At 40.3% G+C, this 23,914-nt stretch overlaps 1 protein-coding gene across 1 annotated transcript in view; it reads left to right on the top strand.

The window, feature by feature from the left end:
- LAMA1 (laminin subunit alpha 1) overlaps window positions 1-23,914 on the top strand; it is a 135,306-nt gene that overhangs the window by 19,411 nt on the left and 91,981 nt on the right. Inside the window, exons 2-5 of the mRNA XM_075270662.1 lie at window positions 6,534-6,704; window positions 9,406-9,518; window positions 21,438-21,680; window positions 23,660-23,839. Of these exons, the coding sequence (XP_075126763.1) occupies window positions 6,534-6,704; window positions 9,406-9,518; window positions 21,438-21,680; window positions 23,660-23,839 (707 nt within the window). The remainder of the gene's footprint in view (window positions 1-6,533; window positions 6,705-9,405; window positions 9,519-21,437; window positions 21,681-23,659; window positions 23,840-23,914) is intronic.

Below are 23,914 nucleotides of genomic sequence, written 5' to 3'. Positions count from 1 at the left end.
TCTAAGCATTGTTCAATTCAAATGATCAACCCTTTGGTATTGCACATCATTTATCTTGATGTGTATGCAGCAAGGATCTTTACAGTATCATATTAGGTGTGGGAAGTCAGCCATGGTTCAGTATTGCTATAGGTGTTCTTACTCATGACATGGTAAAAGATGGTAAAAGATCAAACACAATGAACTTAACTAGAAACATTATTTCCACATTAAAAGTGTGTGTAGTCTTCTAATACCTGTAACTTTTCAGCAGACTGTACCCTTCCTCAATCATAAGGCATAGGGGTGGCCCCATGTAACATTGCAGGCAGCGGAAGGCTACACATCCTTCTATTCCACCTCCATGTTTACTCTCATGTGGAAAACTATAAAAGGATTGAATGCAGTGCCTCCAGTCTATGTCAGTCGCTACACTGGCTGCCTATTCATTACAGAATACAATATAAACTTATCACTCTCATCCACAAGGCTCTCCATAATGCTGCACCTCCCTACATTTCCCCCCTCATCTCTGTCTACCGCCCAACCTGTGCTCTCCGTTGACTCAATGGCCTAAGACTTACATCCTCTATTATCAGAACCTCCCACGCTCATATACAAGTCTTCTCCCGAGTTGCACCAGTCCACTGGAATGCTCTACCCTGGACAATCATATTAACTCCCAATTTCTACACCTTCAAGTGCAAACTAAAGACACATCTTTTCAGACAGGCCTATCACAATTCCTAATTTAAACCTTTCCATAGTTAAAATCCCTAAAACAAACCCTCCTCTGTTCACGCTTCCACATTGTACCACAGGATATGTTGCCGTTTCAGATCAAGGACTAGTTCACACGGGCACAGAGGGGGCGGATTATGGCGCAGAATCCACGTCATTATCTGCCCCCACACAATGGTGGTCTATGGAGACCGCTAGCGTTCTTTTTTCCGCTAGTGACAACATGCAAAAAAGAAGTGAGCTGCCCTTTTTTCAGGCAGATTCCGCGGCTCGTTAAGCCCCAGCGCCCGCCTCGCAGCAGCACCCTCTGGAGTTGGCTCATTCATTTGAGCCTACTACAGAGGGGGAAGCCGTGACTGTTAGAAGCAGTCGTGGCAGGCATATTTTGGAGCCGCGTCACTCTCTGTGCCAAAATCTGCCCTTCCGCTCCCCATGTAAACGTGGGCCTAACTTTATATGTCCAGGCGGAATCTGCATGTTCAAGGACACGACTGGTGACGGCTCATCCAGTTTTATGTTTGTGTAATGACAGTAACCTCTATTACAAAATTGTCTGACAGCTGTATAAGCAATGCTACCTCTGATTCCGCCCCTGCTACCTCTTGTGTCTCCCCCTTTAATAAAAATTAAAGTTAAAAAAAAAAAAAATCTTGATGTATGTCCACCATAAAATGAATTATTAAATAATAGCCTATCTTGGAAATGGATAATTATGGCCTCCATTATTTCTTATTATTTCTCTTTTCAGCGTCATCTGTTTTTGTTCCTAATAATTAACCTTTTAGATATGCGCAGATCGGAAGAGACACCAGATCCATTTAATTTACTTGTTCAGGTTCTCACCAATACCTTGTAATTAAGATAAATGGTTTTAGCCTTGAGCTGATTGTTGATGTGCTGGATAATTGATAAGACGCAAAGTTATTAGAACATGCTGTTAAACCGTTGGTCTATTGCTAATATATCCAAGAATTCATTCTGTGAGTTTAGTATTATAAAGTTTTGTAATGGGAAAAGATGGTTCTAGTGCGTTCTCTCTGATCTGAGTGAATTTAGTTGAGACTGGTGTAATATTTTATGTGTATGGCATGGAATGGATCTGTAGAACAGTGCTCGTATTAGGATCGGTTTCTTACAACTTCACCAAATAAATGGAGACAAGTATGTTACATGGGGCATTGGATACTAGGAAGGGCTATTGTACTCTGATCTTCAAGAATGTTTAGAGATTGCATGCATGCAGTTAAATGCAAACATTAGAAGTTAACTATTTGACATGACTTTCTAAGTCAAATTAAAACAGGAAGACATAAATATAAAGTCACAAAAAGTAAACATCCTCTGCCATTTTTCTTGGCAAACCAGCCATGGATGCCTCAAGGAGGTTCTCCCAGCTGTCTGCTGTGCTGCATAATAGTGTCTCAGAATCCCACTCATTTCCTGTTCGGTAGGAGCCGCTTTTTCTTGGCCAGGTGTTTGCAGACTTTGAGGCCACTGTTTTGACACAGCACTTTAAACAATACAGGAGTAACAATTCTCTGCTTGTTGTTACAGTTGTTTTTCTCATTTCTGATCTCTTACCAAACACACAAGACAGATGAATGTTGGTTTTACTAGTGGCGTTCCATATTGTGGGAAAAGGCAGAAAGTCTAAATAACCAAGAATTAAGCAGATGCAAATATATTTACATTGGACGATTACTGTGATGAGGGTTAGGAGGGGGAATGCTGCAACTGGATTAATAGCCTTTTAGAAGCTATTTAGAAATACCAAAGTCATTCTTAGATTAACGTTCTTCTAAGAGTCTATGCACATGGCTATAGTAGAGGTTTTTGGAACCCTTGCCGTAAGTCCTAGATTTTATAAAAAGGAATACAGATGTTTATAAAATGTACCATCTTCTATCAAATTCCATATTCAGTTATTCTCCATTAATAACTCTACTTCTAGGGGATAAAATCATACTATAGTATAACCATATGAGCATATACACTCACCGGCCACTTTATTAGGTACACCTGTCCAACTGCTCGTTAACACTTAATTTCTAATCAGCCAATCACATGGCGGCAACTCAGTGCATTTAGGCATGTAGACATGGTCAAGACAATCTCCTGCAGTTCAAACCGAGCATCAGTATGGGGAAGAAAGGTGATTTGAGTGCCTTTGAACGTGGCATGGTTGTTGGTGCCAGAAGGGCTGGTCTGAGTATTTCAGAAACTGCTGATCTACTGGGATTTTCACGCACAACCATCTCTAGGGTTTACAGAGAATGGTCCGAAAAAGAAAAAACATCCAGTGAGCGGCAGTTCTGTGGGCGGAAATGCATTGTTGATGCCAGAGGTCAGAGGAGAATGGCCAGACTGGTACGAGCTGATAGAAAGGCAACAGTGACTCAAATAGCCACCCGTTACAACCAAGGTAGCCAGAAGAGCATCTCTGAACGCACAGTACGTCGAACTTTGAGGCAGATGGGCTACAGCAGCAGAAGACCACACCGGGTGCCACTCCTTTCAGCTAAGAACAGGAAACTGAGGCTACAATTTGCACAAGCTCATCGAAATTGGACAATTGAAGATTGGAAAAACGTTTCCTGGTCTGATGAGTCTCGATTTCTGCTACGACATTCGGATGGTAGGGTCAGAATTTGGCGTCAACAACATGAAAGCATGGATCCATCCTGCCTTGTATCAACGGTTCAGGCTGGTGGTGGTGGTGTCATGGTGTGGGGAATATTTTCTTGGCACTCTTTGGGCCCCTTGGTACCAATTGAGCATTGTTGCAACGCCAAAGCCTACCTGAGTATTGTTGCTGACCATGTCCATCCCTTTATGACCACAATGTACCCAACATCTGATGGCTACTTTCAGCAGGATAATGCAATGCCATGTCATAAAGCTGGAATCATCTCAGACTGGTTTCTTGAACATGACAATGAGTTCACTGTACTCCAATGGCCTCCACAGTCACCAGATCTCAATCCAATAGAGCATCTTTGGGATGTGGTGGAACGGGAGATTCACATCATGGATGTGCAGCCGACAAATCTGCGGCAACTGTGTAATGCCATCATGTCAATATGGACCAAAATCTCTGAGGAATGCTTCCAGCACCTTGTTGAATCTATGCCACGAAGAATTGAGGCAGTTCTGAAGGCAAAAGGGGGTCCAACCCGTTACTAGCATGGTGTACCTAATAAAGTGGCCGGTGAGTGTATATTGACTGTGTGTACAGCTGTGCATGTGGCTCTGACATGTGAACAAGGTCTTACTGGTTTATATCAACTGCTTTTGCGGGAACTGTTGAATTTAGTTGATTTATTTCATACAATGAAGATCACAGAACTTTCTTGGTCTGTGCCAAATTCACGTACAGAGCATTTCATATTAGAAAATTCATAATAGTAACGCCACGTATACGCTCATAGTAAAAAAATGCTGCGTAAACTCGACGTAAACGCTACCCTCGCATTTCTACGCTAGTAAAAATAAGCACACATTGAGCCCGGCGTTACTCCGTGTGAAGGCTCCCTAATGCTGTAACATTGCTGTATTCATTACACTCAATAGCACTTCATTACAACTTTATACTGAATGTCTCCACAATAAGTGCCATTCCTCCCAAACTCTATGTGATGTCATGCTAATGCTTGTACCTAGTCTCCATAAGGGCTGATTCACACGGGGCAAGAGGGGGCGGATTTTGGCGCTGAATCCATGTCATAATCCGCCCCCTCACAATAGAGGTCTATGTAGACTGCTAGCTTACTTTTATGCCGCTCACGGAAAAAAGAAGCGAGCTGCCCTTTCTTCAGGCGAATTCTGTGGCTGATTCAGCCCCGGCGTCTGCCTCGTGGCAGCACCCTCCAGACTAGGCCCATTCATTTGGGCCTACTCTGGAGCGGGAAGCCACGACTGTCGAAATCCGCGACAGTCTTGGCAGGTGCATTTTGGCCCTATTCTGACACGGCTTTCCGCATCAGAATCAGGACCAAAATCCACTATTCCGTGCCCCGTGTGAACTAGCCCTAAAGATAAGTCATCAATATCAGATTCCTATGATTAGTATAGGGCATAAATGTTTTTAGGTCAGAAAACCCCTTTAAGACCAGGTGACCTTAATCTAAAGTCTTACGAGTCTTATAGACTCTGAATAGAGCGGCATCGCACATGCTCACCACTAATCCCTTCAGAGTCCTAACTACAGGATCTTTAGTCCTCTATTCTATTGATCAGTGATGGGGTGTGTATGCTCTAAATGTTGATTCTGGGAAAATCCCTTTAAATTGTTGTATTGTCCATATACATTAAGGTTACACTGTGAGAGTGAGAATCTCTTTATAGCCATTATTCCCCTCTTGCTTATACGTTATGGTAATCCACCTATCTAGTATTTTAGAATTTCCTAGAAGCCTCTAGAAGAGGGCCTACATTGTTATTGGGTTACAAGCTTCTATGGGGTAAAATAACATTACTCTGCAAGTAATAGAGACCATTTATTGCCTGGGAAATATTTATAGAAGTGTTGATTTAACATGTGGTTGTTTAAGAGAAATATCCTGCAATATATCCTGTCTGGTTGAAAAATATCCTGTCTGGTTAAAGTCAGATTAAAGAGATTATCTGGGATTAGAAAAGGGGCCAGTTTATTTGTCTTGATGCAGCCCCACTCTTGCCTATGGGTTATGCCTGATAGTGCAGCTCATTCCCCCTACAACTAGAAGTGAATATGAATAAACTACAGTATCAGACAGGTGTCAAGGGAAGGACCGGATCTCTTAGTACCCAAGCTAGAAGTTACAAAATGTCCAGCCCTCTTATTCCCCTTGTCACTTACAGTTTAGTCAACATAATAACCACCAAGAGCAATGAGCCCAGATTCACACACCGTACAGAATGTTTAGTTCAGGTTGTAGGGACTATGTATGTTATGTGTAATATTCATATATTAATAATTGGACTGCATTTGTGTGTTAATTCATATATTGCACCTCCTATCGCAATAATGACCTGTACAGCCATCAACTCACCCTCTTCATAACAGGCATGAAGCTCTGGGGAACCTTGTATAGCAATGGACAACCACTTCACATCCAGCTTGTATAATACATTATTTGTAATATTTTTATTCATTATTAAGTCCATCATTGCAATAGCCTAAAAAAACTCATATAACCGAAATGCACATATTTTAGTCACAACTTAGTCTTTCTTTCTTTCTTTCTTTCTTTCTTTCTTTCTTTCTTTCTTTCTTTCTTTCTTTCTTTCTTTCTTTCTTTCTTTCTTTCTTTCTTTCTTTCTTTCTTTCTCTCTTTCTTTCTTTCTCTCTCTTTCTCTTTCCCTCTCTCTCTCTCTCTCTCTCTCTCTCTCTCTCTCTCTCTCTCTCTCTCTCTCTCTCTCTTTCTCTCTCTGTCTCTTTCCTTCTCTAGCCTTCTGGCTGTACATGTCTCCTAGCATGCAGTCTTGTTTGTTTAGCTGACACTGTTTGGCCCCTGTCTGTCTGAGTTGTGATCTAGGTATGAAGTCTTTCAGACGCTTCTATCTGTGGTCATCTTTCAAGAGTGCTGAAATTGCAAATCGTGCAAATTCCTGTTATTATTTTAGCAGTTCTGTCTGCTGGATAATGTCTATTCCATTGTGCCCTGATAACTTATCTCTACACTATGGTTTATTTTCCTACCAAATAGATATGCTACTACTGTTGTGTCTATGCAGAGAACAGAATATATAAATCTCAAGCGCCTATTTATTTAGTATTAATTTATTTTACTCTATTGTATTTCATAACACACTATTCATCTTTCTGCTTTTAGGCTTGTTCCCTGCTATCTTAAACCTTGCAAGTAATGCAGATATCAGCACCAATGCCACCTGTGGTGATAATGGACCCGAGATGTTCTGCAAATTGGTTGAACATGTTCCAGGAAGAATAGTACGGAACCCACAATGTCGTGTCTGTGACCAGAACAGCGTTAATCCCAAAGGTGCTTTTTCCTATTTTATATGTTATGTACTTTTACATATTGTTTCTTTTGAATTTAGAAAACTTTGACATACATGACAATATACATTTATGGGTTCTACTGCATTTTAATATTATTGGTTAGAATACATTTGGAGTTTAGAGTGAGTTGCTCATAATGCAATCCAGCTCAGCCTTATTAATTGTCTAATGTCTAAGGCTGGGGATACTGGATGGCCCAGATATACTATTGTGGATACAACTAGACACTGGCATAAACAGAGCACATCTTTGGCGTAATGTGGTACACCTTTGGCACATCTAGTTTGGGCTAAATTTTTTCTACTTGCTAGTCATGTGGGCGTGGATTCTCAGAAAAAGGGGACATGACTTGTGTATTGTAAAATTCTGGCACAAAATAAGCCCACTAAAAGTCTACTTTATTGTCCAACATCGGTCAATGTTATAAATCTGGCGACTGCCTTATACTGTATATATTACAACTAAGGGAGCCTTCACACGGAGTATACGCTCCACTCATTCTGAACGTAAAATTTGTTCAGAATGAGCGCGTTAAAACCAGCTCCCATTGATTTCTATGGGTGCTGGCATACGCGCGTATCACATTGAAAGCAATAGGGAAAAAAGCCTCGCATTGATTTCAATGGGTAGTGCTCGTATGCCGGCACCCATAGAAATCAATGGGATCTGGTTTTTACGCGCTCATTCTAAACAAATTCAGAATGAGTGGAGCATAACTCCGTGTCCAGGCTCCCTAAAGAGTTTTTTCACAAGAGTTGTTTTTATGAAGATTACTGTTTGTTTTTGTGCCACAATTTTCAAAATTTTTTCTATATGGACCCAATATCACTGCTGAAACTTACTCGTGTGAATGCGACCTTGAAGACAACGTATGTCCATATGCCTTTCTAGGGTATAGGAACATAATACAGGATGAGGGTGGAGGCTTTTTATAATCCAAAACACATTGTCACTTTGTAAGAGTGGCTCCTTTTTTTTGAAGGGTTGAAACAATTGCTTTAATTCATTCTGTATTTAAGGTATAGAAATTAATAGTTGAAGTATGGGAATTTTTATTTATATTGGCAGATTCTATGTATTCAGAATACTGGAAAGTAAGATGCAGGGGTAGGGTGGTGTTTGTCTAATTGTTTGGCTTATTAATTTGATCTGAATTCCACCTTCTACTTGAACCCCAGCTTTAACCTTAAAGAGGTTATTGAGGCTAATCAGTATTCTCTAATTAGGACGGGGGAGGTGAAAGAATAATTAATAAATACCATTGTAGCCTGGAGAACACCTTTGATGGTGTTAATGAAAAACCTTTCTTCATTTATCACCCAGTCAGTAAGACCTGCCTGTCACATTGATCAATTTGCTACTTAATATTTCAGTTCTATCTTCCTGCCATGAAATCATAAATCCTTCCCTGCTTCACATTCACACTCACATCAGCTCTGCTCTCCCCCATTTTCCCATGGACAGATCATATGCCCTCCTTTACACTTATCTTTTCATGCCACCCCACCCTTCCGAATCATATACATCACACAGTCGCCTACTCTTCCTCTCCATTCTCCTACTCTTACCTGCAGGGTAACTTTCTCCAATTCTTGCTCTCATACTGCTATTGCTATGCTAGTGAGCGTCTTTCAGCTGTCTGTGCTGTCATGTCTTCTGTTTATCTAAAAGTAAATCTTTCTGTATTCTGCCTCCCTTTGTTTCATCCATCATCCTCTTTGCTTGAACCTGATATCTCCATGTTTGTTCGTATCACCACCATCCTCCGAAGACATAAGGCCTGATGTCTTGGAGTTATACTTGTCTCAGATTTATCCTTTGTTTCCTAACATTTCCTGCTGCCTTAATAAAGCATTTCTTGTACCTCCCCACACGACTGATACTACTAGAACATCAATCCAGGCCCTGATCATTCCTCACCTAAACTTCTCTAATTTATTACTCACTGCCATTCCACCAAACAGACAGACTCTGCTGTGATCCATCATGAACATGGTAGTCAGGCTGATCTTTCTGTCTGGTTGCTATCTTGACTTCTCTGCTCTCTGCTGCTCATCATACGGGTTAACCATTTTTTTGTAGAAGAAACTCTGAAACTGTCTGTCTAGTCTGCTCAGCTTTCTACATTAGCGCTCTGTCAAACATCTCTGCTCTCATCTCCATTTACCAGTTCACTTGTGCTCTTTGTTCAGCCAGTGGCCTACAACAGTCCCTTATTACACTTCTCACTCCCATCTAAAGGAGTTATTCCATGCTGCATCCATTCTGTTCAACTCATTGCCTCACTCTGTCAAGATGATGTACATGACATACTGCAATATGTAGAAGTAAATTTGCTTCCTTTCTCTCCACATTTTTCAAGCTGAATGGGGGACGGAAACCGAGCGCTATTGTGAACCTAGCCTTAGCTGAACAAAAAAAATAAATCAGAATGGGTAAATAGTTTAGGAGAGAGGGAAAGGAGGAAATAGCCTGATAAGTGGAGAAAGAAGCATTTTTCCCTGATAAGATGTTTACACAGTTTCTTTTATTTACTTGTAATATTGATTTGTACAAAGTTTGTTGAAGAGTTAGTGACCATTTAAATAAGCCCAAGATCAGAGTGTTACTATTTTCCGTTCTGTCGTTATTAACTCATTACAAAGAGCAGACAAAATTCTTTGACTATTTCTTCTTTACAGAACGGCACCCAATTACCAATGCAATTGATGGCACAAATGACTGGTGGCAGAGTCCCAGTATTCAGAATGGGAGAGAATACCACTGGGTCACCATAACACTGGATCTAAAACAGGTAATTATATCAGCTTGGCCTGGAGTCTTGGCTTATAATAATACTTTCCTGGGAAACAAGCACATTACAAGCTACATTATAGGAAAGTCCATAACTTTGTCAATGAATATAACAGGACATTGGAAAACTAATGTTTCTGACTAATGATCGCAACTTCATCTTCTCTTAGGCATCTTTTACACCACATTGTTTCATTCAGTTTCCAGAATGTTTTTATTTTAAAAGCCTAAAATATTAACAATTACACAACATATTTATTCAAAACCAGATCAGTGGCGATAACATCTATAAAAATGTAAAACAGAAAGCTAACAGCAATTGATAACATTGAACCTGTCCAGCTATTTCATAATATATATATATATATATATATATATATATATATATATATATATAGATATATATATAGATATATATACGCATCATATCCTAAACCAAATATATACAGTGGATATATACAAATAAGTGTCATTATTATTATTATTAATAACAAAAATAGTAATAATAATAATAAAAAAAATGTCACATTTTTAGTTATATAACACTAACGTATTCTGCAGCACTTTACAGTCATAGGGTTCATGTACATTACAGAGCAATAAATCACTTCACACAATAGGAGTGAGGACCCTGCTCACAAGAGCTTGCAGTCTATGATACATAATCGGAAAAAAAAACTTTATTACTGGTCCAACAGTAAAAACATAAAAATAATACCCATATTATAAAAAAACTACAACAGCAAATCATTTTTATTTATTTTCAGGCAGGACAAGGGCACATTGCAGAATATATTATCATATATCCCCAATAAGTAACCCAAATATCAATATAATAGGCCCTTAAGGGTTCACTTTGTTATTTTACTCATCAATCCCTTTATTTCAGTATGCAGATTTCTCTATAATAGATGGGACAAAGCAGTATGTATCAAGACAGTTAGTAGACTGTGCATTGTAACAGATGTGCCTTCTGATCCTATAGAAGACTTGTCTGTGGTTCATTATATTGTCAATGGGCCGGTTAGGGCAGGTATGTATAAAGCATTATACCTCCATGTTTTAAGTCAGTTATTGCCTCAGGTAAAGTTTGTGAAGCAGAAACAAAGTATTGTGACCTGATATAGAAGAATGATTTAGTAAAAAGTAAGTAACACTGAGTGACCTCAGATACTCTGGTGAGCACAGGCTGGCCAGCTATGCATGGAGTCTGGATGGCTTTCTGCCAGGTATAGGGGCATGTGCCAGCTTTCAGAGAATTTGTCTACATTTGGCAGACCATGTGTCGCTTTCTTTTATATGGATTGTATGGAAAACATATAAGGGTAGTGGATGGAAGACCAGGGTTTTCTATCCAATATTACTAACTTTTCTTAAATGCGGTATAATGTACTAAATATCCATTCATACAAATATAATACAATCAGTCTCTTTGACATTGTAAAATAATCTATTTCTGCAAGAACAGTAATTTTTGTCTGTTTCTACTAAAGGGAGTCAACACCAACACAACTATTGTAAACCGCTTATATGCTGTTGTAGCAGTTTTGCAGTTTTCTACACAGTCATTAAGGCTGAGGCCGTATATTGCGGAAACACAGCTTCTTTTGTTGTAGATTTTGCTGTTTTTTTGAGCCAAACCTAGGAGTGGCTACAAAAGGAATGAGAAATATATGCGAATCTGTTATACCTCTACCTGCTCAATTCACTCCTGACGTTGGCTCAAAAAACTGCAACAAAATCTGCAACAAAAAAAAATCTACATTTCTGCAACATGGGGCCTCAGCCTAAAAGGCCTATCCAGAATAAATGTAAAACCCATAGGGTTGGGGGTAAAATAAAAAATAGTAATACTCTATCCCCAGTCTCTCCATTCTCCTTTCCCTGTCTTCTTCATTCTATAGTGCCAACACTAGATGGACTGGAGTCAATCACTGACCTCAGCAGTCACATGTTGGGTACTGGTGACATCACTACTGATGAATGGCCTGTGTCTCTTCATTTCCAGCCAGACCAGAGTTGGCATCACATTAAGCAGAGGTGTAACACCTGAGCAGAGGACCTGGGATAGATATATATGACTATTTTTTATTTACTCCCAACTCTCAGCTTTCCAAGTATTCTGGAAAACCCTTTTAACTAAAGGTACCCAATAAACAATCAGTTTAACAAACTGTGGCAACTGGAATAACTGACCAGTTTTTGACCCTGTCATGACCACATCTCGCCCATGTCATGGCCGTACAGTGTGGTCACACCTGCTGTTATTTATTTATTTTTTTAATGGTCGCTGCATGTGTCTGTCTACGGGCCATGTTAGGCTTCCTGTTTGGCAGAGGTAGGGAGACTTACCCAGGTTTCTTATTTTATTCTTTTACATCTTAGGGGGCGTTCACACTACCGTCAGTGTCCGACAGGTAGTGTCCGCTCCTAGAGTCCATTCAAAATCTCACACGGACATTAGGAGCGGACATTAGCTGTGTCCGTGACACTTGTCATTCATTTAAATGGCGATCGGGTGCGTTCTTTTGCACTCTGTGCCTGTCCTTCACTGTCCACTTGTAAAGATGTCCAACTTTTCAAGCGGACAGAAAAATTCTACATGTCGGGTTTTTCTGTCCGCTTGAAAAGTTGGACATCTTTACAAGCAGACAGTGAAGGACAGGCACAGAGTACAAAAGAACGCACCCGATCGCCATTTAAATAAATGACAAGTGTCACGGACACAGCTAGTGTCCGCTCCTAATGTCTGTGCGAGATTTTAAATGGACACTAGGAGCGGACAATACCTGTCGGACACTGACGGTAGTGTGAACGCTCCCTTATTCTTTCACTGGAACATATGTATGTAAACTTAGAGACCTAGGCTACTATTATCAAGTAGGCACATACTGTAGCCATTAAACAGGATGAGCTATTTGTTGTGGCTGCGGTGCGTACTCTCAAAGAGCTTTTGGAATGACACTATGACATATCTGAATTTTGTGAAGACAGGACCTACCTTCTGGTCATTTTAAGACAGGTAGCTATTGAGTGTCTTTGAGAGCTTTGATGTAATATAATGACTGATGATGAAAGACCTTGACTATAGCTGTGGTATAGAGTCACTTCTCTCTCAGAAAATCAGATCCCAGTGATTCAGCACAAGTTTCAGTTAGTTTGATAATATCTTTATAGGCATAAGGAGTAAGTAAAGATTAACCCGCTTCAGATAGAAAAGCTGTAATTACAGTTTGTAGCATTTTATTGCCCATTAATGCAAGTCTTTAATTAATGTAAATATGCAATACTTATTACTATACGGCAGATTGTTTTAGTATTTCATGGATCCAAACAGCAGGCAAAAGACCCTTGTGATTTATAACAATGTCTATTGCAGTTAAAGTGAAATTTGTGTCCTTTTGATGCCAAGAAGACTTTGGTCTGAATGTCAGTGTAAATGTAGCCTGGTAACACAAAACATAGTAACACAGTGATATACATGACGTTTTCTTAAAGAATAATTTAATTGCATTGTTTGCCAGGCTGCTCCAAAATTTGTTTAAAAATTCTAAAGTGAACCGGAGTAAAATACCGTAGGCAGAATTCATTTAAAATGTATTAATGTGCCAGAAAAGCAAATTGCTAACGCAAATATTTGGGACTATTTTCACAATAGAAACTAGCCACAAGTACCTTGATAAATTCGCCCATAGTATGAACGTGTACAAACATCTTGTAACACTATTTTACAGTTTACAACTATAATGCAACTATATTAAAAAATGGTGTACATTTCTAAATGACTTAAAGAGGACCTTTAACCAGATCTGAAAAGCTCAGTGACATACATCATTTAATAGGCTCTGTCACCCTGAGGAATTTTGTTTATTCAAAATAAAGGGACCTCTGTATGGGAGACCAATTAAGTGTATAGGGGGGACCAGTGCTGGGACCTTTGTATGGTAGATCAGTGAACTGTACAGTGGTCTCCTAGAAAGCGGAATTAGCTCATTACTTTCCTGTCTGTTCTATTTCTCTCTGCCTCCTGCTGTGGGCTCACATGATGTCACAACAGTGTGTCCAGAGCAGGACCGGGGAGCAGATAGGTAAGTATTGACACGTACCTCTTATGCCATGCAGATTGTAGGCCTGGGAGAAGTGGCTACATTCACTTACCGTTCATGCCTACCGCCTTTTTCATTTCCTCTTCACCCTTCATGGGGCCCTGTGCGCTGAACAACACTTTCCAATGCGTTGCTGTAATGTGTGGTGCAGGGGGTCTCCTGAAGACTAGGAGGAAGGGGAAAAGGCTGTAGGCAGGAACGGGATCGGTAAGTTAGTAGAGCCCGTTACTGGCTGAACTAATCCAATTGGTAACAGCTTATTAAAAAGCAGTGTGTGGGGGGAGAGGCAGTCTAAAGGTGGGGGGCCAACCAAGGGATTTACGAGTTCTGTGGTGGTCTAGATTGAGCCTGCAACCTATAACCCAACTTTTTAGCTATATTAAAATACATTGTAAACTGTTAAATTAGACATTAATGTGTTGTGTGTTCTAGATGTAGCTGCATTGTTACTGTTTAATAGATGCCCTAGGTTCTCCCTAAATCTTGTATAGATTCCAGTAATTGATGCCACAGTTACATACCAGCATGCTTTTCTCTCCCACTGTAAATGTTAACCATGCTTTTAATTATTTATCAAGTGTAGTAATAATGTAGTGAATTATTTATCCACACGCGGATTAATTACTGCTGCTAATTTAAAGGTTAGTTAATATTTAACTGACCTCTGCAGATTTACATTTTAATCTTAAAGGGACATTATAGCTTGTACAAATGTTGTTTTGCACCTGCAGTAAAGTGACTAAACCTTGAAAAGTGGCCTGCTAGAGTTATTGTGCACCTCGTGTACAGGCAGGGATCCATGCGCTTTAGCTGCAGATTAATTCTGTATGCATAGTGTACAGCTGAGAGTAGCTCTGCTTATAAGCAAGTGAAGGGGATCAGAGCTGCAGTTCCTTGTTTCCACTGCTACAGTGTCAGGCTTTGTAGTGGAGGCCGCGGGGAACTTTAGATTTTCTCTTATTCACTTAAATAGGAGCAGAGCTGCTTCCAGCTGTTCACTCTGTATACAGCTTCCAGTGTGCAGGACCTGGCTGGCAGGCCCCGATTAATCAGATACCGACAATGACCTAACCCAGGACACATGGGGGTTTTTGAAAGAGACTTAAAATATCACTAGGGATATCAACCAATCAGAGACATTATGTAGACACCAGTCTCAAAGTTATTTCTCCAGGTCAGTACAGCATGTGAGATGTCTCTGACAGACAGTTTTACTCCTATGGAGAAAAGACAATTTGTATACTTTTTTTCCAGGAAGCGTTACCTGTAAGTTGTTCTACAGCAGCTGGTTTTCTGTAAAATGATCCAGCTCCTTCCAATATGGCATCAAAGATATCTCACCCAGTAGGTTGGTACTATATTGTGTAATAATGAGGAGCAAGAACTCAAACACAGTTGTCAACAGACTTACAGCAACTGAAAGGAGGGAAGATTCCTTGACTGGCAGGTGGTAGAAGTTTGATGATCATGTACCACATAAAAATAGAGATCTGAAAATTGACCTTTACTTGAAAATTTACAATTACTTTGAGTAGTATGAGAAGCTTTTCAAGTAACTGTCTGTATATACAGAAATGCTCCAAGATGTTTAACATTGCATTTTTTGATGGGGCTTCAAATGTAACTCCATTTTTGCATGGATTTCTGGCATGGGTTCTTAAAGAGGACCTTTCACTACCTACAATCCCTAACTCCAACTCATTGCAGCTTTGAAAAGGCTCCATGCCTCTGATTCTCACATAGTTGGAATATTTTCTGTACCTCCCACCACTTCTGAGATTGCTCAGGAGATTTCATTTCTGATAGTTTCAGCACAGTTATGCTCTCTATGGTCAGATGGGTGGTCCTGGGCTGGACCGCCTATCTGAGCCCAGATCATAATTGTGCTGCAACTGCCAGCAATGACTGTTTGGGAATGGTGGGGGCTAGAGATAAAAATAACTGCACCAAAATCAATAAGTGAGTGAGTGAAGCAAACAGAGTAGGTGGAGATGTGAAAGATCTTCTTTAAAGTTACTACTTTTGTCTCCCCCATTGTATAGTGGTGGTGTTGGGGAAGTACAGTTCTGCACCTATTACTTGAATAGGATCAGACTGGTTCTCCTCCCTTTCCACTGCAGTAGATTAAAGGTATGGCACCCAGAGGCTGCCTGAACAGCTGATCGATGCAGGGTCCTGGTGTCACACCCCCATATTCTGTTGACCATTGGTGTGAATAGGCATGAAAAAACGTCTTGCAACACAGCTAGAATCTATGGACTATAAGACTTTTTACACCTGCATGGTGCTCTTACCAAAAAGAAACAAAACCTCGTAAGACAAGTGTCAAAGGCCTCTCACCCAGCCAACCCATACTCTACACTGCACTGATGAGGAGCCAGCACTTCAGAACAGCTTTCTGCAGAGGAATGTCCGATTTGGCGAACATCCAAGTCATGCTGCAAGGCTTTTAAATGGTTGGACATTGACAGTATACTTCAAAGTGGTTGTCTGCTAGCTGACCTACCTTGTCTCCTCTGGATGTATCCTGCACAGGGGACTCTGAACATGTGGCAGACAGCAAAGACGCAGATGTGTACCTTATCTAGTGTTCAGTTAGTGTAGCAGCCTTACTGGTATCCTATGTATTATCATATGTATAATGCTAAAAACTGCAAATCTAATATACTTCTATAAACTTATAAACTTTTGTTATATGTGAGTGTCAAAGTCTTGCACCAGAATAAGTTGCAGATGACTGCTGTCCTTTCTTCATAACAAATTATGTTCGATTCTTGGAAATAGTTAACCAAAAAATGTCAAAAATGAATTTCATTACCACATATTGTATTCTCCATGGGAAATGAAACTGCTCCGGTAGACTTGTGAGCTCTTCCTTACACTTTCACTGTAGGATGTAGAACAATTCAGCATTTGCTTGTACAAACACATTTCACAGAGTTGAGTTTGCTGCGGACGTAAGCAACTTAAGTGTTTTATGTGTGAGTATAAAGAATGCTTATACTTCTCAGCTCAAGCATGACTCATTTCAAAATGCTTATGACACCGGCCTAAGAGGTTGAACCGCGGAGGATTTTAGAGCTTTGTTCTGAGAAAATTAGCAAGCACATGGCTCATCCATTACATTGAAAGGAGACATTTTTACTACAGGCAGCCCAGTCTCTCCCATTATGTGCTTTCACAGACATTCCTTCAGACTCGCATCTCCTCGGTCACATGACTGTTTGTGCGGTGTCCACGGTTACTTTCTAGGCTTTTATTCTCTTTGCTTTGCATTCTCAATTGAGATGTGCAAGTCCTGGACAGTCAGGATGAATACACATTATTACTGAGCGGCAGAGCCCATTGCATTAGCCAGAGTACATCAGTATTGGTGGGTAAAGATGCTTAAAGGGAAACCTAATGCAAAACAAGCTCCTTTTCACTTTCACAATCACACCGTGGTTTACAATATTTCTAAAGTTCACTGTATGCTTATATCTATGGTAAGAACTATAAAGACCACTAAAATAAAATGCCTTACCTATTTCATGCAGCTACTATAATATGGGTAAATATGGTATTGATGGCTCTTAGAATTTGTCCAGGTCCCGATTTGAGTACAGATGGACGTAATGGCCTAAAGACAGCGCCCAAGATTATTAGCATTGACTAACATACTTACTCCTTTCAGAAACTTTCACAGAAAGGGGTAAATAACATATAATGACATATATTAAGCCAAGCCTCCTACAGGGCACAGTCCCAGCAATGCTCCCTATGACCCGACCCAATCCCGCCTAGTGCTTTTGTGCCCTGAATACATTATTATTGTCCTCCTTTGTGTAACTCACAATGATAGCCCCCAAGTACCCAACGTTAACTATAATACCCCCTTAGTGCCCCTACACAGTATATTGCCCTCTTAATCTGGGGCTGTCCTGTTGATGTTTGGGAGATAAGGACTAGCACAGACTACAGTTAAAATAGTCTCAATAGTCTCAGACACAGCTGATGTGAATGGAACTCAAAATAAAGACAACTGGATTATAATGGGTACAGTTGGTACAAATGGACCTCAAAATCAGTGTAACTCCTAAATCGTGGTACAGCTGGTACTAGTGGACCTCATATCAGTATGGTTACTTTACATGCTTACAGATGGTACTAGTAGACTTCAAAAGCAGTACAGCTTCAAGAGGAAGGCTATTGGATATCTATTATATAATAATACATATAAAAGACTCAAAGATCTGCTGCAGACCTAGGAGTTTCTGTTTTATGTAAGCTTAAGATGCTTTTTTCTTTGGAAGGTTGCTGATCATGGTGCACGCATATGCAAAACGCAAAACCCCTCTTCTTCAGTCTTTTGTGTTATATCATCCATTTATGGTACCTCGTGTACTAGCTGTCTTACTAGTGATGTAATGTGCCCTGGGTTACCAGTTAGTTATTAATCTTATATTTCTAGAAAACTGTAAAAAGTGCTCTACATTTGTATATTTATGTAATACATAATCTATGTCGTTCTTTAAACTGATAGGACATTGTGTGCTCCATATGTATGAGGGCTCTGAAGGAAAACTTACTGACGACTGGTCACAATTTTAATAATTTAATAATTTGTTAATGTGTATCCTAGTGCCTTTCTCATACAGGGAAGACTGTCCTAAACCCAGAATAAGTTTCCTTAAAGAGGACCCTTCACCGATTTGGGCACAGGCAGTTCTATATACTGCTGGAAAGCTGACAGTGCGCTGAATTCAGCTGAATTCAGTCAGGTACGTCCTTCTTCAAAGCAGCACCTATCGCGCTGTACTTTGTGAGTGGGGAGGAATGCCCCCTCCTCTCCTGATAATACTCATCTATGGACGAGCACTGTGAAACGCTGCTTTGAAGAAGGACGTACCTGAGTGACTGTCAGAAACGCCCTTTTGACTGTAAAGAGCTACAGTATCGGGACCGATAGCTCTTTAACTGGGGCACAGATCGGGAAAGCCGACAGTGCGCTGAATTCAGCGCACTGTTAGCTTTCCAGCAGTATATAGAACTGTATGTGCCCAATCTGATGAAAGGTCCTCTTTAAAGTCTCTCTAACAATACAAGTAATTGTGATCCATAAAATATATTAGCGTTTTCAATGAAATGGAAAGAAGGCGCTCTCAGGTCACAACAGGATTTTATTGAATAAGACAATGATGCACAACGCTAAAAAATCGCCGCGTTTCAGGCACACCTGCCCTTTTTTCAAGTGCGTAACTTCACACAAAGCTCGGTCAGTCCGGAAGATGCATACAAATTGTAGGGCATACAATTTGTATACATCTTCCGGACTGACCGAGCTTTGTGTGAAGTTACGCACTTGAAAAAGGGCAGGTGTGCCCGAAACGCATCGATTTTTTAGCGTTGTGCATCATTGTCTTATTCAAATAAAATCCTGTTGTGACCTGACAGCGCAGTCTTTCCATTTCATTGAAAACGCTATCTTCCCCGGCCTTGACCGGTGTCCATCAGATGTGCTGCCTCCTCCACCTGACGGTAAACCCCAAACGTAGTTGTGAGCGATTTTCACAACCTCATCAGGTGAGAGGGCATTTGGTCCTTTTAAATTACATCTTCTGGTTATTTCCACCAAAATTTATCAGACATTCTACACTATATAGTGTGCTCGGTGTCTCTTTTGTTTTTTATAAAATATATTAGGTCAGTCTATTGAATACAGTCTTATTCTGTACTTCGTCCGCGAGTTGTTGTTGGCACTCTGCTACTTCTGTGTATATGGGCAGTATTCGTAGGTGTGCTCCAACCCTACCCAGAATAACCCCCCCGCGGCCTCCTCAATCCCACCCGTGCATTCTGTAGGCTACCGACATTCCTCCCCGCCCCCCCCCTTCAAATCCAGAAATCCCCTATCGTACTAACCGAAGCAGCACTCCCGATGCTACTTGTGTGGGCCAGGACCACGGCTGATTGTTTGCTCCGCCGCCGCCGGTCTATTCGACGCCATTTTCTTCAGTGCGCCCAGTGCCCAGCTTCAGCCGATATAAATCCGCCCAACACAATAGCGCCATCCAATCTGGGAATGGCTGAAGGACCTGTGATGACGTCATCTTGGGTTCTTAAGCCTAGTCAGAGCATACATTCGGCGGTTGCGGTCGGGAATTCCAGGCACTGAGTGGCATATCAAGTAGCCTATGTTTCAGTCCAGGTCACCAGTGAGTTATGTGTGAATGTCAACCATATCCGTTCAGCCATTTTGGCACGATGGAGGACCAAGTATCCAAACACACAAACATCCAAACTTTGACATTTATACTATTAGTAGGATAGGATATGGTGGGAAGTCAATAATACCCCACTACCACCACCACCATCTCCACCGACTGGATCCTTGTATAGCTATGTACATATATATCATGTCTGCAGTGGGTGTTGTTTGATACTTTAGGAAGTACAGTATAGAACAAAGACCAATAGTAAGACGAATGAAAGAATGATAGAGGTTTAGCACAATGGATTGAGAGTGCATTGACCTCAGGTGTATGACAGAGAGTGGCTTGTTAGCCAGAACAGTGTGAAATAGGAATATGTCTGCACACATCATGCTCCATGTGTTACATTAGGCAGTATAATAGTGCTCTATTTGTAGTGCATGAAACCTCTTAGAGGCTGGATTTACAGTTAGCTGTATCAGCTTATGCATTGTCTACACCGATAACTCTAGAGCCATTAAATAAAACCTCATCATGAAAACTGCTTTATTGTTCAGCCAACCAGACAAAGATGGAGGTCAGCATCTGGAACTACAAAATGAAGTATCAATGGGTTCTCAAAATGATCCATAGAACTGATACAACAACTTGACCTGTATACACATAATAGAGGTTTCTGCCTCAGACTTAATGTACCTCAAAACATTGTTTATCAAGCGTAGAATCTGCAACCATGCATTAAAACTAAAATAAAATGAAATATCCTGAAGCATTAACTATATAAGGACCACCGTAACAATAATATGGCAATAATATGTGGATTACATCACCTTGTCACTTCGAGTACCCCGTAGTCACAGGGGATATAGAAATCTAGCGGAGCTGGTAACATTGCATTTAGGACAGGCCTGATCAAATATGGTAAAAAAGACATTTTTATTCTGGCGCAGTCATGCACGATTTTCTAACATCTTGTGAGTTGTTTAGGGCTGGGGTTTTGTATACACTTGTGGGATTGTATCACATGATATATTGTTTATTCTGACACACCAAATTCCCACTTAAAGTTGCGAGGGTCTCTCACATACACATACATACAGTACATTATTATTTCATACACATTATATACATCACACTGTATCATAATGTAACACTGTTGTAAATACATTAATGTGCAAAAGTATTTAGCCAAATGTGGAAAAATGCAGCAAAGTGAGAATGCTTAAAAAATATATTTCAAGAATAGGAATGTTATAGTCTAAATCACATCAATATTTGGTGTAATGATATGGCCCCCAAAGAGCTCTGATATCAGCACAATCAAGTCTGTCTTGGATTAAATGAAGAGACAGAAGGACTTAAGGACTTGAGCACTTCTTCATCCACAGAAGATTTGTGCTTAGATTTCCAAGATTTTTGGAAAAACCTCTCTTTCGAGTCCCTTCAAAAACCGTGTGCAAGTGTATCTAGAAGAATTGATGTTTTGCAGGAAAAGTGTTGTCACACAGTACTGTATTTTAATAAATATATTAAATCGCATATGAAAATCAGTCTGAGAATTAATGCTTAAAGGTATATTGAAATATAGCAGTGTATTTAATATGGTTAATGTGTCTTTTATAGGTCTTTCAAGTCGCATATGTCATCATCAAAGTCGCAAATTCTCCAAGACCTGGGAACTGGATTTTAGAGCGCTCCATTGATGGGGTTGAATTTATGCCGTGGCAGTATTATGCAATTAGTGATACAGAGTGTCTGACTCGTTACAATGTGACGCCAAGACTTGGGCCCCCAACCTACAAGCGAGATGATGAAGTGATCTGCACGTCCTACTATTCAAGGCTTGTGCCCCTGGAGCATGGAGAGGTAGATTTTAATGTTTTTATCTGGGTGTTCATTGTTTTCCATGGATAGAAATTCACTTGCAACAGCCAAAGCAGGAGAAATATCTTGTTGGATTCAGCTTCCTCCAGAGAAATCAGAAATGATCATTGTTGTGGTCTGAAAGGGCTTGTTTCTGGTGATATTGACTCTTTAAGTTCATATATTTGTGTTACTGCTTTCTTTTACTCATTTATGAGATTGAACACAGATTTCCTGTGGCTTTCAATTAGCATTATTGTCTTGAACGGTTCATGCTGAGGGTACATTAGAACAGCAGTTTAGGTGATAGGAGTCATATGTAGGTGTTAGTATAGCCTATCAAAATGTGAATGCTTGGCGTCGGCTAAATAGCATGGATGCTTCAACAATACTTTTTTTTAAATTAGGAATTAACAACATTTTACTCTGCAGTCTGGAGCTATGAGAACTGCTAGGCATTGTTCAGATATTGCAGACCTGCTGCATTCTTCTACTGTGGGCTTTGTTAAGAATTTTTGCAAAGGGAAAGGATACAATTGATGCTCTTAATATTTTTTTCTTTAACTCCTTGTGGTCATATAAGTACTACAGTACAGTTGACCAAACCCTATGCAACATCTGAATATTATAAACTATAGCAAGATTCTGTTCAATTCTAAGCATTGCCTAAGACTAACATTAAGGCTGGGGCCCCATGTAGAGGAAACATTGCTATTTCTATTAAAAATTGCTACACCTGCAATGTTAATGGGATTCTGCCTAATCTCATCCACACATTAGAGAAATACAATCTGTTGTGTTTTTGTAAATCACAGCATGTCAATTATACCTACAGAAATGCCGACATTTTCCGTATAGGTATAATAGAAGCAGAAAGGCTGAAGAGGAAAACTTTTTAAGTGCTGTGGAGAAAAAGACGGAAACGGAAATGCATCACATCACTATTTGGCTGCGGCTCGCTACATGGGCCCTTTGCCTTAAAGAGGACGGTTCATACGGCATGTTATATACTACTGCAAAGCTGAGGGTGAATTAAGTGGTACAATCCCCTGTTGCAGAGATATCAGTGCTGTTATTTTCAGCTACTGATATCGCTGCACAGTCAGAGGGGCTGGCCTTACAGCTCAGTGTCATTGCTGGGCAGTGAAGCACACTCCCATCACAGTAACAGGCTATAGAAATCTACCATCCTACCTCACCGCCCATCGTTGACTCTTAACTATAAGGCCACCCTCCTGGAAAGTCCTCTTTTAGGCTAGGGCCCCATGGAACGTCCCACCGCTAAAAAACCGCGGTGGCAAGCATCGTGATTTTTACCGCAGTGCTTTTAACAGAAAGTTAGCTGAGTTTTCCTCTATCTATGGGAAAAAAAGCTGGCGTTTCCGTAGATATAATTGACATGCTGCAATTTCCAAAACCGCTCGGGTTTTGGAAATTGCAGTGGGTCCAACTCGTGGGGCTCCGGCCTTAAAAAAAATCTGTCATCATGTCAAATGCTTTGTAATCCGCAGGCAGCATGTTATAGAGCAGGAGGAGCTATGTGGATTGATATATAGTTGTGTGGGAGAACATTCAGTTTACCCTGTTATTTATCCATTTATTTTTCTGTTCTTCCTATGCCTAGAAGGGCTAATTGAGTCTAGTGGGCGGTGCTAACGGTGATTGACAGCTCTCTCTTTATACACAGTCACTGATAGGACCGCCCACTGGACTCAATTACTCCTTCTAAACTTAGAGACAATGGAGAAATAAATGAATAACTGACCATATATATGCGGTCTTTGTTATTGTAGCCCAATGGGATTCCTAAAACAGGGATTATGGGTTTGAGCTGCCAGTTACAGCCCATAGACAAGCGTGGTACTGTTTCTCGATAAATAGTTGAACGTTTTTTTTTCTAATCTCATTCAGTCTTAATATCTATGTCCTTACTGTATTTTTCTGAGCAAGTAAACATAATACCGTTTTTTCCATTAACGTAGATCCACACATCATTGATTAATGGAAGACCAAGTTCTGACGATCCTTCTCCGGCTTTGTTGGATTTCACCTCTGCAAGATATATCCGCCTTCGCCTTCAACGTATTCGAACACTAAATGCAGATCTTATGACCCTGAGCTATGGGAACTTGAAGGATTTGGATCCTATAGTAACCCGAAGAGTAAGTATGTTGTTTGGTATTGGTACCTTATATATAGTAAAGGCATATTTAACAATAAAACATGGAAAACTAAAT

This window comes from Leptodactylus fuscus, chromosome 4 (assembly GCF_031893055.1).
Source record: "Leptodactylus fuscus isolate aLepFus1 chromosome 4, aLepFus1.hap2, whole genome shotgun sequence".
Lineage (NCBI taxonomy): Eukaryota > Metazoa > Chordata > Amphibia > Anura > Leptodactylidae > Leptodactylus > Leptodactylus fuscus.
Note: the sequence above shows the minus strand (reverse complement) of the source record. Positions and strands in the feature narration are given on the sequence as shown.